Below are 17,949 nucleotides of genomic sequence, written 5' to 3' on the forward strand. Positions count from 1 at the left end.
CCCTCAGGACTCTCCTCCGACCACAACCCCCCGCAAACCATGTTTCACATCCTCCCTGAGAGTTTTTGCCTGGCAGGAATGTGTCCTTTCACTCTGATAATACTTCTTGCTTGCCTAGATGGAGGAGATGGAAGGGCGTGTGTGTATATGGAAACTGGCCTGCTGCACAGAGGTAACATTTACATTAGCTGCCCCACTCACTTTTGCCTCACCCCACCTACCACCGGCATGTGGCGCTCAGAAGGTTGCCCAGAACGGAATGAGGTAATTAGGTTGGGGAAAAAGATCTTCCACCCCTGAATTGTCATTTCCTTGTAGGGAAAGGCTCTGCAGCCACCCCACTAATGTTCATTTTGTGTGTCCCTTTCCCAATCCACCCTGTCCTTGCTAAACCTACCTCCTTGCAAGATCCAAAAGATTGCTTTGATCCTATTATCAACCCCCACTCTTACAAGCTGATGCAATTTGAAACAAAACACTGCAGCGTAGATACAAAAGTTTTAATGTCACTGCCATTTGGCCCTCTAACCATTAGTGCATACATCAGGAGAAAAAAAACGTTGAGCATCTGCCTTCATTTTCATACCTGCATGACTTGAGTACACAGCGGACCATCTCCAACCCTGGACAGAGAACAGTTAAGATCTGCAGCCTTGGTGGTTCCACATTCAGCAGTGCAGTCAGTGTTCTCTGGATGTTGGGAACTCTTCATTGGCTGCAGCAGAGGCATTTGGCACAGGGGAAGAGTCCGGTTTGGAGGGTTGGCATAGCTCAGTGGTAGAGTCTTCCAGGTTCAATCCCCAGAATCTCCAGGTAGCAATAAGAGAGACCACTGCCTGAAACCCTGGAGAGCTGCCACTCAGTGTAGACAATATGGAGCTAGATGGAGCAATGGCCTGACTAATGTCCCTATGTCCCTTTACTCCAAGTATGCGGAAGCTTGGGCCCTCCAGACATGGTTGTGTTACAGCTCCCATCATGACCAGAGATGATGGGAATTGTAGTTCAGCAACACCTGGAATGAGAAAAAAACTCCTCCACACCTGCTATGTTCCCATTATCCATTTTCACCCTCTTACCCACTTTAGCCAACTTAGGAAGCAGTGAGATTGTTCATTGAAATGCTCCCACTGCCCTGCCATGTCCTAATCCCCATCCCTATTTTAAAGCTCACAAGTAACCCTCAAGGTCAAATCCTGGGACCCAGTGGCAGTCCAAACCATTTTGCTGTCTGGGGCGAAGGACAATTGGCAGCCTCTCTCTTGTTTGATAGGCAGAATCTGACAGAGCTTTGAGTCTTAAATCATAACTCTGGGCAATGTCTTCCAGCACACTTGAGCTGACTTAGAGAACTCAAGGCAGGTTGTGTAGCACACACAAGCTAGTCCTCCCAACACTTTGCTGCTGCTTGCCAACCACCTCTACCCTGCTCCCAGCATCTTCCGCCTGAGGAGGCTGCTGGTCCCTGTCACCCCCACCCCCAAAAGAACTGCCTGGTCCAAAAGATAGAGAAGATGAGTAGTAAAGTCACACTTAAGATGACAGCCATCAGGTAGGTGAAAATCCGGAGCTGGGGGTTGCAGGCACACGCCCACATTGGGGAGCGGCGGTGGTTGGGCAGGGTTGTGGTGGCAGTGGTAGTGCTGGCTGGGCGGCTTTGCTCACGGTAGCTGTCAATGCTGGGATCTGTCACTGGGCCCAGGTCCAAGGTGTAGACCCTGGGCTGGCGGAGGAAGTACCTGCTCTTGCGCTGCTCCTTCAAGCACAGCTGCCGGCCCTCCAGGATGATGTGGTTGGGCTCCAGGCGCAGCAGGCGCAGGATGGCCTCGTTGGTGGGCAGCTCAGTGACGGGCTGGTCAGAGGGGAGGACGGTAGGGTGGCGGCAGAGTGGGCACTGCAAGCGGTTCTGAGCCAGGGACACCAAGCTGAGATGAGCCAGGCACTCAATGCAGAAGGAATGTTGGCACTGAAGGACCTTGGGGGTGCGGAAAGTGTTGTCGTAAGGGTTCCAGCAGATGGGGCATTCGGCCTCCAGCCCCTGGACCTCCTTCTCAGCCATGGGGAGACCCGTCAGCAACACAGTCTTCTTTGCTACCTAGGAGACTAAAAAAACAAGGGCAGGTGGAAGCTCAGTGACAGTAATCATACAGCAGCATCAATGCAGTGGAACCTTTGGCCCACAAGATGCAACGATTGGCTTGCCATAGGGCCGTGCTTGCTGAGGCTGATGGGAGTTGTAGTTCTTCAGCATTGGTGGAGGTGGGGAGACAAAGGTCCCCAACATCTGGTTTTTACAGCATCAGCAAATGCAAAGAGAGAGGTCCTCCACCCAAGGGAGTTTGCAGTATGAAGTTTAAGAGTGGAAGCGAGCCCTTCTTTTGCAAAGCAATTGATAAGGCAAGGATGGGAAAATAAACATCCACATCAGAACAGCCTGCTGGATCAGGCCAATGGCAATCTAGCCCAACATCCTCTTCTCACAGCAGCCAACCAGAAATACATGGGAAACCTTGCGCACAGAGCATAGGTGTCATGGCTAGTAGCCATTGATAGCCTTATCAGAGGAAGCACATAGAGGCTTGTGCTGTAGTGGTAGAGCCACTGCCAGTCTAAGGATCAATGCTCTGACTCTATAGCATAAAGGCAGCTGCCTGTGTCCTACACCCACCCACCCCTGCAAAAAAACAATACCCAAAACCTACCTTGGCTTGAAAAGCAGGAGATGTGGACAGTGTGGCCTCATCCTAACTCAATTCCATCCAGGAACAATGTTGCTTTTCACACCTGCCAGAAGTCTGATGCATTCTCCTTCTGCTTCCTTATTCTTTCTTAAGATTGGCGAGCAAGTGTGGGTTTGCAGCGGGATCTGAACTGGTCCAAAATGAAGAGAGAGAGAGCCTAGGCAGGAAGATGCTTCCTTTGCTGGTGCTGCTAAACCAAAGGTGCTCGCTCTCCTCCTCCCATTCTCAGGGGACTTTGTCCCTTAGGCAGAGCTTGGCATTCTCCTCTGTCAGGTTGGTAAGCAGCTGTTGTTTACTACCAGGGCCTGGCAGCCAAGGTGAGAGAACCGGTGGAAGGCCGGCAGGGAAAGCCTCCTGGAAGCCCCAAGCTGACCTATTTTTCAGCACTGCTGCCATTGATTTTAGGTACCTTGGTTTAGGAGCATGGGAGAACAATAAGGCACGCTCCAAGAGGCACAGCAGCATTTGCCTTAAAATCCCAGCACAATTCTCAAAAGCAGTAAGACGTTTTTTCTCTCCTTAACACCTTCCACTGTCTCCTTCTAGTACTGTAGCTTCGAAACCCTGGTGGGAGGGCAAAAACTTCCCCCCTTATACATTGCAATGGACCATGTCCATTGATGGTGGAAACAGGTATAAATGTATTTTTTAACATCATTAATATACTGCTTGATTGTGCTAAAACCTCTAAACAATACTCCCCCCCCCCCCATTTTTTAAAAAGTTAAAAACAAAAGCATTTAAAGATAATTGTTTTTTTTATATATATATAATTTTTTATTGCGTTTCTTTTCATAATTTTGTACATTCCAAACAGTACAGAAAAAAACTAGTACAAGAAACAATTTTATGATTTTTTTTTTTTTAACAAAATAAAGAGAAAAAACCATTGGACTTCCCCACACCCTCCTGGTCTGCGTTCTTTGTAATAGCAATATCAGCAATTTGTTACCTTATTTCAAACCTTATTACAACTTTCAATTATTATGTATCCATATTCAATATATTGTTTCTCAATTTTGATACCTTTTAAATAAACATAATATGTTTGGTTCACTTTGTCTTCTTTTCCTCATTTATCACTTATTTTACCATTTGCTTAATCATATTTGCTAAAGGCATAACATTTCCAATAACATGCACTATCTTAAGATTCATACAACTTGTAATATTTTTGCAAATAGTCTTTAAATTTTTTCCAATCCGCCTCGACTGATTCTTCGTCCAAATCTCGGATTCTGCCGGTCATTTCAGCTAGTTCCATGTAGTCCATCAACTGCGTCTGCCAATCCTCCAACGTGGGTAGATCTTGTGTCTTCCAGTTCTTTGCGATGAGTATTCTTGCTGCTGTGCTAGCGTACATAAACAAAGTTCTATCTTTCTTTGACACTTTCTGGTCTACCATACCCAGCAGGAAGGCCTCTGGTTTCTTGGGGAAGGTATACCTAAATACCTTTTTCAATTCATTGTATATCATTTCCCAGAAGGCCTTCACTCTTGGGCAGGTCCACCAGAGATGAAAGAATGTCCCTTCTGCCTCCTTACATTTCCAACATTTATTATCAGACAGGTGATGTATCTTAGCTAGCTTGACTGGGGTCATGTACCACCGGTATATCATTTTCATAATGTTTTCTTTCAGGGCACTACATGCCGTGAATTTTATTCCGGTGTTCCATAACCTTTCCCAGTCTTCAAACATAATATTATGTCCAACGTCCTGTGCCCATTTTATCATGGCAGATTTAACTGTCTCATCCTGTGTATTCCACTTAAGCAGCAAGTTATACATTCTCGATAGTATCTTAGTTTTTGGTTCTAGCAGTTCTGTCTCCAATTTCGATTTTTCCACTTGGAAACCAACTTTTTTGTCCATTTTAAAAACCTCTTGAATTTGAGCATAATGTAACCAGTCTCGCACCTTGTTTTTTAGTTTATCCTGACTCTGCAGCTTCCAATTGTCTCCAATTTTTTCAATTATTTCCCAATATTTCGGCCAGTGGGCCTCCATATTGGGCCTTTTTCGTGCTTTGGCCTCCATCGGTGATAGCCACCTCGGGGTTTTACTCTCGAGTAAGTCTTTATATTTCGTCCAGACTGCAAAAATTGCTTTTCTGACAATATGGTTTTTAAACAATTTATGAACTTTAACCTTGTCATACCATAGGTACGCATGCCAACCGAAAGCATTGTCAAAACCTTCCAGATCTAGGACATCAGTGTTTTCTAGCATAAACCAATCTTTCAACCAGCAGAAGGCTGCAGATTCATAATACAGCCTCAAGTCCGGCAGGGCAAACCCTAATTTAAAGATAATTGAAACTAATAGTCAAGAGATTAAAACATGTTAACATCGACATGCCCATATCAGCTTTCCAACAGAAAAATGTTTTTAGCAGGCACCGAAAAGAATACCACAAAGGTTTCCCACTTGATTTCAATTGGCAAGGAGTTCCAAAGTTTATGTGCTGCCACAGTAAAAGTTTGACTTTTTGCAAGTGTGGAACAAGTATTCTGTGGAACCAGTAACAGGGCCCAAGTGGGCACATATGAGATAAGGTGATCCCACAATAATAATAAAAATCTCCTGCATTTGTAAGTGATATTATGGTTTGTTTACTTTTGTGTGTGCAGAGGCCCCCCCCAAGCAATGAAGAGAATATTAATATGAAAGAAAACACACAATAAAATACAATGAATCAATCAAAGCAATATAAAATGGTGAAGGGGCATGGCTTGCCAAGAAGCCTAATGGCGGCCTGATCCAGCATCTCCTATATGTAAGGGGCTAATTTATAGTTGAACGACTGCTAAGTAAAAGCATAAAAGGTAAAGGGACCCCTGACCATTAGGTCCAGTCGCGTATAGCTTCCAGGTCATGTGGCCAAGCCGCTTCTGGTGAACCAGAGCAGCTCTCGAAAACGCTGTTTACCTTTCCGCTGGAGCGGTACCTATTTATCTACAGTGGTACCTCGGGTTAAGTACTTAATTCGTTCCAGAGGTCTGTTCTTAACCTGAAACTGTTCTTAGCCTGAAGCACCACTTTAGCTAATGGGGCCTCCTGCTGCTGCCGCGCCACCGGAGCCCAATTTCTGTTCTTATCCTGAAGCAAAGTTTTTAACCTGAAGCACTATTTCTGGGTTAATGGAGTGTGTAACCTGAAGCGTATGTAACCCGAGGTACCACTGTACTTGCACTTTGATGTGCTTTCAAACTGCTAGGTTTGGCAGGAGCTGGGACCGAACAACAGGAGCTCACCCCATCGCGGGGATTCAAACTGCCAACCTTCTGATCGGCAAGCCCTAGGCTCTGTGGTTTAGCCCACAGCGCCACCAGCATCCCAAGTAAAAGCATACTGCTCCTCAAATTTATCTTCAGAAAGGTCATGTTGTGGGGGGTCATAAAAATTAGCTGGCTAAGCAAGATTTACGTGTTGGAAGCACATTGCCCAGTGCTGCTTGAAGAGACTGGCAAAATACTAAATATCCTCTGATTACTCTGGATATGTGTTTGTGAACTGCCTTCATGCTCTCATCACACACAAAACTCCCATCATTCTGCTTCTCATTTGGAAGCCAGGCTAACACACATCCTGCCCCCCTCCCCTTTCCCCTCCGCTCTGGTGTCTCAACATGGAGCAAGCCCGCCCCACAACCAATCACCCTCATTGGGATGGGCAAAGCCAATTGGCAAACCACTAAAATCCTTCCCTCCCTTCCCAAATTCCAGAGGTACCATCCTTTATTCATTGGCCATAATATACTGTAATGGAACTTCCAGTTTCAGAGGCAGTATACCTCAGACTATCAGTTTAGTGGTGCAGCTGGGTAACTGTAGTCCTTGGTCTTATTACCTCTGTGCATTGTTTCAGTTGCCAAAAAAAGAACCTCTTCTCCCTTCCAACCCAATGTGCTTTATAACACACTGCACTGTCAGAGGCAGTATGGCTATGAATACTAGTTGTTGAGAATTAGAAATTGAAGAGTGCTGTTGCACTCAGGTCCTGCTTCTGGGCTTTCCATAGGTGTGTGAGTGGCCAGCCAGTGATTCGGACAAACAGGATGCATTTAATCCTCCAGGCTTGCTGGCTGCAGCTCAATGGCAGAGTATCTGTTTTGTATGCAGAAGATGCCAGGATCCGTCTCCTGCAACATCTCCACATAGGACTGGGAGAGAACCCAGCCTAAAATCTGGACTGCTGCCAGTCAGTGTAGACAATACTGGGTGTGTTTATTTCCAGGAATACAGCTGACTGGAACCAGGGTAGCGCTCCTGATGTCACAATTCAGGTTGAAAGTTTCTTAACCCATATAATCTTCAAAACCCAAGGAACAGTGGCTTCTGTTTTTTAATGCATGCTATCCAGACTCTCTTGTTACTCTGCAGCCACACTAGACATTGACAAGAAGGTGTCCTCTTCTGAGAGTGTTGGCGTTCCAGACACCTGCTCCTCAGCAAACAAAACCACTTTCCAAATACTGTTCAGACCTTACCAGGAGGACAAGGAAGCTCCCATTAGAAGCCACCAATTTATCCACTGCCCTATCAGCAAAGAGAACAGTATTCAAAATGTCAGACACCAGTCTGGGAGTGAAGACTTGGAGGAGGAACTCTTCCCGTGCTCGTTTGATACCATTCAGCAGAACAGCAAGGTTGATCTTGGTGGCCAACCGTTTTCCATCCACAGAGCTCCGTGTGGACACCATTATGCCGTAAGGTACAAGACTTTGCCCCACATAAATCTCTGCAGCAGAGATATCACAGGTCCCATTTTCCAGGATGCCCCTCCAGGGAAGCCAGACACTACTTTGCTCGAGATATCGAAGTTTCACGGCACTCTCCTCCGTCAGGAGGGAAAGAGTTGCTTTGGTGAGGCACAGAAATGTGCTTCTTGCATCACCCAGCCCAGCGGTGACCAGGACCCAAGGTTTGTCAGGATTTGTCCCTCCCAGCTGGCCACATATGTATTGCTGCAGAATCTGCCACGTAGTTTCTGGCTGGTTTGGGAAGAGAAGGCGAAGGAGTCCAAGCCGGCTTTTGGGCAATTGATTCTTGGTGGGGCTCGCAGCCCTGTAGTCATCCAAGGATAAGTGGCTGTTACCATGATGGAGCAGGATCATAGAAACAAAGACAAACACGAGGGCCAAAAAGGCAGCAAGGGAAACAGAAGGGAGGAAATCAGAGTCTTGCAGGTCTGGTGCAGGGGTTTCGGTAGAGGCAGAAGGAGCTGATCTTTCTCTGGCCTCCATCTCTGCACGCTTCCAGGGTTCACAACACGGTTCTTCAGGGAAGTTTCTACAGTCAAACAAATAGGTCTCCTCATCATCAACATCTTTCCACATCCCTTGCATGTCTTGGTCTTCTAGCACAGAGAAGCAAAGGAAAGCTCATAAGCAGGGTCTTAAAAACAACACACACACACACACACACACACACACACACACACACACACACACGTAAGCATAACACTGGTGGTAGAGACCTGAAATAGTATGGCTGTACCATTTCACTCTGAAGGAAGAGGGTCACATTTTGGAATGTTCCCTGCAGGTCCAAATCCAACATAGCTGGAACTTCTCTGCCTGCTGTGATAACTTTTTATTCGTGGGGTCTGGATTGATGGATTGATTTTAATACAGAGAAGCATTAATAATCACCCCAGTGGCTGCCCTTGTCTCCAGTTTTGGTCCCCTTAAAACTCTACCCCTTCTTTGAGAGCCAGTGTGATGTAGTGGTTAGAATGCTAAACTAGGACATGGGAGACCAGAGTTCATTTCTTCACTCAGTCATGAAGCCCGCTGGGTCACCTTGGGCCCAGTCACACACTCTTAGCCTTACCTACCACACAGGGTTGTTGTGAGAATAAAAGCAACAGGAGGAGAAGTGTGTATGCCACCTTGACCTCCCTGGATAAATAAGTAAAATAAATTATGTTGCAAGTGCCTATGTCCAAGCATGCAGGTTTATCATTAGACAGAGCTATTTGCCTCTACCTAAAAGCCTTATTTGGTAGCGGACATCGCAACACCTTGTGGTTGTGAGTTCCAAAGGTTTATTGCACATCACATGCAAAAGACAATGCCAAGAAGTTGCCACACCTACACCAGCGACTTACTTTCAGCTTGGAGTGCAGACATGTTTTGAGCCATTCTCTGGATAGAGGGTCATTTCCCACAAATCTTCATCTATAGGTACATCTCTCTTACATCTGGCACCTACTGAGTATGGAGAGAAGGAAAAGAGGAGAGTGGCCCAGTTAAATTAGCCTCTTGTAGCAAAAACAGCCAAGACCCCTGAGACCCCTTAAGAGACCAACACATTCTCTGTGGCAAACATTTGCATAGACAAGAGCCCAGTTTGTCAGATACACAAAGTAGGCTGCCGAGACTGAAATTTAGGTAACTGCCTAATCCCAAATCAGACGGCTGGTGCATATAGTCCAGTCTTGTCTACTCTGACTGGCAATGGCTCTCCAGGGTTTCAGGCAAGGGTTTCTCCCAATCTTTACCTGGAGATGCTGGTAATGAGAGAGAGAGAGACATGGGAAAGTGGGGGAGTAATTTGGCTCCACCTTTCTCCTCCTTTCTCTGGGTGGTGCTGTGGGTTAAACCACAGAGCCTAGGGCTTGCCGGTCAGAAGGTCAGCGGTTCGAATCCCCGCGATGGGGTGAGCTCCCATTGCTCGGTCCCTGCTCCTGCCAACCTAGCAGTTCGAAAGCACGTCAAAGTGCAAGTAGATAAATAGGTACTGCCCCGGCGGGAAGGTAAACGGCGTTTCCGTGAGCTGCTCTGGTTCGCCAGAAGCGGCTTAGTCATGCTGGCCACATGACCCGGAAGCTGTACACTGCCTCCCTCAGCCAGTAAAGCGAGATGAACGCCGCAAACCCAGAGTCGGTCACGACTGGACCTAATGGTCAGGGGTCCCTTTACCTTCTCCTCCCACAGGAGCAAAAATAAATTGTACTCTTTGGTGACAGAACCCCAGCAGAGATTTAAAAATCACAGCACATGCAGCAAAGTAAAGCATGAAATTATAGGCTGTTAGACCTTTATATATACACTTGTGAGTTTAAAAACTTCCCTCTTCCCCTGGCATAGACTGACAGCAAGTAAGAAGGCAGATAGGTTGGGGGCTGGCTGAGGGCATGGTGAGATTGGTGGAGGCAGTGCTCTACATGTCCAATGGACCAGCCTCTACTAACCCTCCAAGGAGGCTGATCAGTGAGTACACTCAGTCCTAGCTGGGAAGTATTGGGGGGCAGGGAGCTCCCTCAATTTAGCATTTCTGCCCCCCCCCATATTTTTGTATTTCTGCAAACAATGGGGTTCCTCCGAACTTGTTTGGGGATACAACTTCTGCTTTCTTGTGTCTGGGTGTTGTCATATAAGGATCGGCACTTGACTCTGAACTTTGGCAATAAAGGGAATGTTAGCACTGAAATGCTAATAAACTCTTATGATCTGTCATGAGCCATAAAAAAAAAAAAGGCCTGGCAGTTTTTATAGGATGATCTCAGAGAATGGTGCCATTTTGTCGACAAAGTGATCAATAAACACTGGCCACTCCAGTGAGGTGGGACAAAGTAGGCTAAAGGCAAAGTTTTAAAGAGGGAGAAAAATGAAGAGCTCTCTGCTGAGTTTCCACTAGTGTATATTCAATCACTTTAAAGGCAATAGTTCTTCAGCTGCATGCACACTACCATTCACTTTTGCTCTCGGGCAAACACAGATCCCACATCTAACACCAGTGCTACATGCCACTCCAATACCCATGAGCTGTAAGAGATTCCTGGGGCTCCAAGTGTTTACCCAGGTTGTGTCTCCGTTGGGAATATTGAGGCACAGCAGAGGCTAGTATCTTTAAGAAATATGGCTTATTAACACATATTTACACCTGGATACCTGCCATGGAGGGGTTGCTGAACATTATACCCCAGATGTGTCTCTCATTGCCCCTCTCATATCTTCAGCAAACTTGGGTCCAAAACAGCAGCCAGTCATGGCTCGTGGTCTCCTGGTGCAGTCTCCTCCAGCCAGTGCCAAAGTGGTTCTGACCTCTACACACCCCCACACCCTCCACATAAAATTCTGGCCTTCCCATCAGCTCATGGAGAACTAGCCTTTGCTCTCCTTCCTGGCACACCTCTTGCCAAAACCCCAAGCCTCCTGTGAAATTATACTTTTCCCTGTCACCTCAGCGCCCCCTCCCTGTCACTCCTGTTTTGCACAGACCTGAGAACCTTCTTTGATGTATAGTACCTGGCCACTGTTTCATAATGGTTTGCATTCAACCAGCCAGGCCAGACTGGTTTGCATAAGCTGGCCCATGGATTCCTTTTCTGACACAGTTCTGTAGCCTGCATTTCCCATTCCTATCCCAGACATTAGCTGGATTAATTAATTTCTTGGGTTTAGGTGGGGGTCTTCCCCTGACCAAACTCTTAACAATATTCATTCAGCCATCTTATTGGGAGGGGCTGTAGCTTAGCAGAAGAGCATCACCATTTTGCATGTAGGAAGTCCCAGGTTCAGTTCCTGGGACCTCAGGTAGGGCTGGGAGACACCTCTGCCTAAAATTCTGGATTGCTGCTGCCGATTAGTACTTGGGCTAAAGCAGGTATCCTGTGCTCCTGGAAAGCACCATAGCTCAGTGGTAGAGCATCTGCTTTGTATGTGGAAGGTGCCAGGTTCAATCTCCAATGGCATCTCCAGGTAGAGCTGAGAGACCCCCCCCCAAGCGAGGCTCTGGAGAGCTTCTGCTGGTCAGAGTAGACAAGGCAAGCTAGATAAACCAATTGTCTGGCTCAGACTGAGGCAGTTCCTCTGACTGCAGCTCAGACAATGCCCATTAAAAGCATAGCTGCAGGCGCTTGTGCAAAACCTGATAACCTTATCTGCCCACCACCCCAAAAATGATGTCTGGTTTTATTTACTGAAAATATTTGGGATTGCTTCTTGTCTTCATTCTTGAGATGTTTAGACTCTCCTTTACTTCATGCTTTGCTGTATGCACAAAAGTTGGCAAAAGTTCTCAGATTCCTGGCACTTTCTAGATTTGCAAGAAACATAAAATGGTTCGTTCCCCACCACCTCTCCCCCAAAAAGTTATTATAGAACCAAGGAGAACAAGTCTTGAAAAGAGCAAATACTTACCGCCTTTTCCACATACAAATGGGGTACACTCCACTCCCCCACGAAAAGGTTCCCTTGTTGAATTTCAAGTTGCCCACTGCTCTTTCAACCTGGCACCACCAACTTCCCTGCAGACACCTCTCATCTGCATACAGGTAGATGTTATCACAGGTATGCAACTAACAGAAGATCTCCTCCCTCCAAGGCACAGTTTCCCCCAGGTCCTAAAGCTAGTACGTCTTAGTTTTGGGCGTAACACATAATGAGTGCATACAAGCCAGGGCTTAATTCATTTGTACAGGTTCTGCAGAGAAGTCACACCTGGCTTGATCTCATCCCAGCAACATCAGAAGCTGCCTTACAGTAATTCAGGTCTATTGTTCCATCTAGATCCACACTGATTAGCAGAGATTCTCCTGGGTCTCTCTTATCCCGACCTGGAGATGCTGAGGATTTAACCTAGCACTTTTTCAAATGTGAGACATGTACTCTGTTACTAAGATACATGCAACCGAATACACTACAGCTAAGTCCCTACATGCAACCTATTATACACTGTGTGTCCCCCTATTACTGTGCTCCTGTGCAAAAAAATTAAATGTGTTATAAACAAAAAATAAGGGCATGAAACATTTCCCAGCATGACAACTGTTAGGTCGTGGGTTGACATAGCAGCCGGCACAGCGATTTCTTCAAGTAGCTCTTTATTATGGCAAGCTGGAATAGAACTGACTGCGAACAGCTCAGTCGGCCTGTATTTATAGGCAGCCGGCTATCAACATTGTAACCACAACAGCCCAGAGTTCCCGCCAAAAATAACTGGCGCGGACCTGAGTGAAAACTATCTACAGACCTGAGTGAAAACTATATACAGTATCCCCCTGTTGGCCCAGGGTGAAACTACACTACATAACACCCCTCCCCACCAAGATAAGGCGTTAGTTACAATCGTAATGGTTTCCTTATATACAGCACTACGCGTAATGGTTCAATTAGGCACAAAAGCATATCGGTTACATTTCCCATACTTAGACCAACAGTGATACCTGTCCAACAACATAGTCCTTTAAATGAGTTGGGCGCTTGGAAACTCTGCCAGACCGCCGGGGACTGGTAGCCAAGTCCGGAGGGCCACACAGTTCTCGCTGAGGCTGTGGTGCGACCCTAGGTGGCGTTGGAACCAACTCCCCTGGATCCGCTGCTGTGAGTGGAGCCTCCGCAAGTGGAGTGGTCTGAGTCTGTTCTGAAACGGCTTGGTTCGGCTCCACGCTGGCAGTTTGCGAGGGAGGTGTAGGTGGGGCCTCGCCATCTGTACGTGTCTCTTCTGGAGCCGCAAGCGCAGTTGGGGGCACCTCGGTAGTGTCCAAGTCCCCAACCCTGCGCCTAAGCTGGTCTATGTGCCGTCGCCACAAGCGTCCGTCTTCGAGTGCCACCTGGTACGAGCGAGGTCCAGTGACTCCCACTACTGTGGCCGGCACCCAAGGGATGTCCCCCACATAGTTCCGGGCAAAGACCTGGTTTCCTGGGACAAATGACCGTGGTGCGTTGGCACAGCCTGGGGGTTCAGCCACGGCAAAGTCTGGGTGTAGCCGGTCGAGCGGTGACCTGAGGCGGCGGCCCATAAGCAGTTCAGCAGGACTCCTCCCTGTGGCCGCATGAGGGGTGATGTGTTGCACGAACAAGTATTCGGCGACCCGCTCATGCCAGTCTCCCCGGTCCAGGCGCGCCAGTGCCTCTTTTGTCGAGCGCACCATTCTTTCCGCTTGCCCGTTGCTGGATGGATGAAAGGGTGCCGTTAGGGCATGGCGGATGCCCAGTCCCAAAAGATACCGCTCAAACGTGCCTGACGTGAACTGCGGTCCGTTGTCAGAGACAAGGACATCAGGACACCCATGCGTTGCAAACAGGCCCCGCAGCACCCGGATGACAGCTTCGGTAGTGGTGGAGGGCATCAGGGCGACCTCCAGCCATTTGGAATAGGCGTCCACCACTACCATAAAGGTCCGGCCGTGAAAGGGGCCAGCCAGATCGATGTGCACCCTCGACCAGGGTGTCTTTGGCGTCTCCCAGGTGTGTCCCTTAGCTGCCGGTGGTGCAGGCCTCGACTCCTGGCACGCTTGACAGGCGGACACCCAGGCAGTGATGGCATCGTCCATATTAGGCCACCAGACGTAACACCGAGCCAACGCCTTCATTTTGACAATTCCCGGGTGGCCAACGTGCAGAGCCTCCAGGACGCGCTGACGGAGTCCCTGGGGAATCACGACGCGGTCTCCCCACAGCAGACAGCCGCGATGAGCTGAGAGTTCATGTTGTCTGGTTGCGAAGGGCTGGAACTCCGATGCAAAGGGCCCTTGTGGCCACCCCCTCCACACCCAGTTGAGCACCCGGCTGATGGTGTGATCCTGGGCAGATGCGGAGGCCACAGTGGCAGCCGATACAGGCGCTGCCGGAAGATCCTCAATCAGAAGGAGCGATGAAGCTGGAGCCGGGTCCTCCACAAATGCTGGAAGAGGGCAACGGCTGAGGGCGTCGGCATGGCCCATCGATTTCCCCGGGCGATGGATGAGCCGGTAGTGGTAGGCAGCCAGGAAAACAGTCCATCGCAGCATGCGTGGTGAGAGGACCGGTGGAGTTGGACGATCACCGGCGAGGAGGCCCAGGAGTGGCTTGTGGTCAGTGATGAGGTCAAAAGTCCTGCCATAGAGGTATTCATGGAACCTCTTCACTCCAGCCACAAGTGCCAATGCCTCCTTGTCGAGCTGGCTGTAATTCCGTTCCGTCGGAGATAGTGTCCTGGAAAAGTAGGCGAGCGGTGCTTCTCTTCCATCTGGAAAACGGTGACTAAGGACAGCACCGATGCCAAAAGGTGAGGCGTCGCAGGCAAGGACCAGCGGCCTGGATTCACTGTACTGTACCAGCACACTGTCTGAAGAAAGGAGAGCCTTGACCGCGTTGAAGGCCGCCGTCTCCCGATGACCCCAGGCCCAAGGCGTCTTAGTGCTAAGGAGTCGGTGAAGAGGCTCAGCCACTGTGGCTTTGTGGGGCAGGAACATGTTATAAAAGTTCAGCAGCCCCAGGAATGCCTGCAACTCCGTTTTGTTCTTTGGAGTGGGGGCCTGCTGGATAGCGCGGATCTTGGATGTGGTTGGATGAAGACCGGAGGCATCGATAAGATAGCCCAGGAACTCTACCTGTGGAACGGCGATCTGGCACTTCTCCCTCTTTACCTTGAGCCCGGCCTCCTGGAACCTGGTCAGCACGGCACGGAGGCGCTCGAACAGCTGCTGGTGTGAGTCTGCAGACACCAAGACGTCATCAAAATATGGTACCACGCCTGGAAGCCCTTGCAGGAGACGCTCCATAAGGCTTTGGAAGATGCCAGGAGCCACACTCACCCCGAACTGCAACCGGCGGCAACGGAATGCCCCCCGGTGGGTGACGATCGTCTGGGCTACAGCAGTGGCATCATCGACTGGCAGTTGTTGATAGGCTTGGGCAAGGTCCAGCTTAGCGAAGACCTTACCCTCACCCAGGGAATGCAGCAGGTGTTGGACAACAGGAACCGGATAAGCGTGCTGCTGAAGTGCCTTGTTGATCGTGCACTTGTAGTCAGCGCAGATTCTCACCGACCCATCTGGCTTGACAGGCGTGACGATGGGGGTTTCCCACTTTGCGTGGTCAACCGGCTCCAAAACTCCTTGGGCGATCAGTTTGTCCAGTTGTTCGTCCACCTTAGCCTTGAGAGCAAAGGGAACCCGGCGTGGCTTTAGCTTGATGGGGGCGACTTGTGGATCAAGGCTAAAGGAGATGGGCGTACCTGTATATTGGCCCAAGGTGCCGTCAAAAACCTCGGCAAAGTCTTTGACCAGACCCTCAGTCTCTGCGTTAGAGATGCAGTTGATGCCGGTGACTTCCAGGCCGAGGGCATCAAACCAGTCTAGCCCTAGGAGGCTTGGCCGCTGACCTTCGACCACCACCAACGGGAGCAGGCCCGAAAAATCCCTGAAGGCGATCCGGAACCGGCCAACGCCTACCACGGGAATGTCGTTTCCCTGGTAGTCTCTCAGGTGTACGCGGTGAGAGTCGAGTTGCCTTTTGGACACTCTGGGTACCAGTCTTTTGATGGTGCTCCATGACACGATGGACAGGGCAGACCCGGTGTCGATCTCCATGTCACATGGAGCTCCTTCAATGAGCACCGTGACGTTCAGCTTGCGTCGCGTAGGCGAGTCGGTTTGGCCAATCGTGGTTCCAGACGGGCAGTGGCAGTTGGTGAGAGCGAAACAACTTTCCTTGGCAGACTGGAGTGAAGACTTGGACTTGCGAGTCGATGAAGGGGGGGTGTCAGACGGAGCCGATCGGCAGACCTTAGCGATGTGGCCCCTTCTGGAACACTTCCTACAGATGGCGTCTCTGAATCGACACTGGGCACGGGAATGGTTGCCTCCGCAGCCAGCACATTCCGGTTGGCCCTTGGACTTCAGTTGGAACTTCCTGCGCTCCCGCTTTGTCTGGTGCACGTCATCGTCTTCACTGGAGGATGCCTCCTCACTGCTGGCCTCTTCATGATGCACCGGAACTGGCTCCCTAGCAAGACGTGGGCTGCTGGACTTGCGGATCTCCTGGGCGGAGCGTTCAGCAGCTTCTGAGGCCACAGCCTCCTCAATGGCTTTCTGTAGCGTGAGGTCTGGCTTGGCTAGGAGGCGCCGTTGCAGAAGGATGTCCCGGACCCCGCAGACGATTCGATCCATCAGGGCATCGTCTAAGTCTCGGAACTCACAGTGCATTGCAGCCTGTCGCAGGGCGGTGGTGTAGTTGTTGATTGACTCCCCCTCTGCCTGGTTCCGGTGGTAGAACGCATGGCGGGCAGCAATCTTGGACGGCTTTGGTGCGTAGTGGTTGCGGAGCTTCTCTTGGATCGTGTCCCATGGTGTTGCCTGGACTGCTTCAGGCGCAACCAACGCTCGGGCCGTCTCAAACACCTCAGGCCCACAGAGGCTGAGGAATAGGCCCCGCTTCCGATCCTGTGATACTGCTGTCAGCTCGTTGGCTTGGAGGTAGCAGTCGAACCGAGCGAGGTAGGAGTCCCATGATTCAGAGGCTGGCGCAAACGGCGGTAGAGGCACAAGTGAAGCCATGATTCCGATGCCGGCGTGAAGGGCGATGGATGGAACACAGTGCTCCAGCCAGAACAGTCAGCTCTGAATTGGTTCTGCCCAGTGATTTCGCTCAGTGATTTCGCTCTGTGATTCAGCTCAGTGATTCAGCTCAGTTCAGAGGCTGGCCGCATCTGGCTGTGCTCTGATGTCCATCGATCCCATCCTCGTCGCCAGTGTTAGGTCGTGGGTTGACATAGCAGCCGGCACAGCGATTTCTTCAAGTAGCTCTTTATTATGGCAAGCTGGAATAGAACTGACTGCGAACAGCTCAGTCGGCCTGTATTTATAGGCAGCCGGCTATCAACATTGTAACCACAACAGCCCAGAGTTCCCGCCAAAAATAACTGGCGCGGACCTGAGTGAAAACTATCTACAGACCTGAGTGAAAACTATATACAGTATCCCCCTGTTGGCCCAGGGTGAAACTACACTACATAACAACAACAAAGCCTCCTGCATATACAGTATATGATGCTGCCATTCAGAAAACAGGAGCCAGCAATCCTAATAGCAAATTCCTGCTGCTCTGTGGATTGAGAGATGCACTCTGGACATGCTCAAAAACCTCCCTCCACCAATTGTTACTAGTAGGTATGGATGGGCAAACCTATCAATTTTTGTTTCTCATTCCCTCCCCCCCCCCCCATTTTAAGTCTCCCTTTCCACATTGGTTTGCGATTTATTTATTTTTAAGTCCTCCTGGAAATTCAGCAGCCTTTTGATGTAAATTATTCCTAATATAAACAGTTTGCTATGCAATTTTGCCTGATACACACATTTTTGCAAAGGAATTTCCCCAACATCTTTGTATCTTGTTCCCATTAATATAGACATCTTTATGCACACTTCAAGCCAATATATAGAATTCTGTACACAATACATGACTGGAGATCTGGCTTGCAAAATTCCGAGAAG

At 49.2% G+C, this 17,949-nt stretch overlaps 2 protein-coding genes and 1 long non-coding RNA gene across 4 annotated transcripts; 1 reads left to right on the forward strand and 2 right to left on the reverse strand.

Annotated features, from left to right (window-relative positions):
- Positions 1-486: 486 nt before the first annotated feature.
- Positions 487-3,254, reverse strand: RNF183 (ring finger protein 183). Its single transcript, XM_080990462.1, has 2 exons — positions 2,703-3,254; positions 487-2,103 (listed from the first exon to the last, which is right to left on the reverse strand). Exon 2 carries the CDS (start codon positions 2,057-2,059, stop codon positions 1,469-1,471), a length of 591 nt encoding a protein of 196 aa, XP_080846588.1. The 5' UTR covers positions 2,060-2,103; positions 2,703-3,254; the 3' UTR covers positions 487-1,468.
- Positions 3,255-3,343: 89 nt separating this feature from the next.
- Positions 3,344-5,340, forward strand: LOC308468333. Its single transcript, XR_013981574.1, has 2 exons — positions 3,344-3,464; positions 5,035-5,340. It is a non-coding gene; the product is annotated as an uncharacterized lncRNA (long non-coding RNA).
- A 1,371-nt stretch (positions 5,341-6,711) lies between these two features.
- Positions 6,712-11,985, reverse strand: LOC308468186 (uncharacterized protein). 2 transcript variants are annotated; one of them, XM_080990161.1, is made up of 3 exons: positions 11,894-11,985; positions 8,857-8,959; positions 6,712-8,100 (listed from the first exon to the last, which is right to left on the reverse strand). In XM_080990161.1, the coding sequence occupies exons 2-3, from the start codon at positions 8,888-8,890 to the stop codon at positions 7,193-7,195; spliced, it is 942 nt and encodes a 313-aa protein (XP_080846287.1). In that variant the 5' UTR covers positions 8,891-8,959; positions 11,894-11,985; the 3' UTR covers positions 6,712-7,192. The 2 variants fall into 2 exon arrangements, with proteins under 2 accessions (XP_080846287.1, XP_080846286.1); XM_080990160.1 differs by having other exon boundaries at positions 6,712-8,103.
- Positions 11,986-17,949: the final 5,964 nt, after the last annotated feature.

Source organism: Podarcis pityusensis, assembly GCF_964106645.2.
Source record: "Podarcis pityusensis genome assembly, chromosome: Z".
NCBI classification, from domain to species: domain Eukaryota; kingdom Metazoa; phylum Chordata; class Lepidosauria; order Squamata; family Lacertidae; genus Podarcis; species Podarcis pityusensis.

Bases quoted from the DNA above. Each gene is read 5' to 3' on its own strand.
- RNF183 (XM_080990462.1), bottom strand. From the start codon at position 2,059: ATGGCTGAGAAGGAGGTCCAGGGGCTGGAGGCCGAATGCCCCATCTGC.
- LOC308468186 (XM_080990160.1), bottom strand. From the start codon at position 8,890: ATGGCTCAAAACATGTCTGCACTCCAAGCTGAAA. The intron at 8,104-8,856 runs GTAAGTCGCTGG...TCTCTGTGCTAG, and splicing joins GTCTGCACTCCAAGCTGAAA to AAGACCAAGACATGCAAGGG.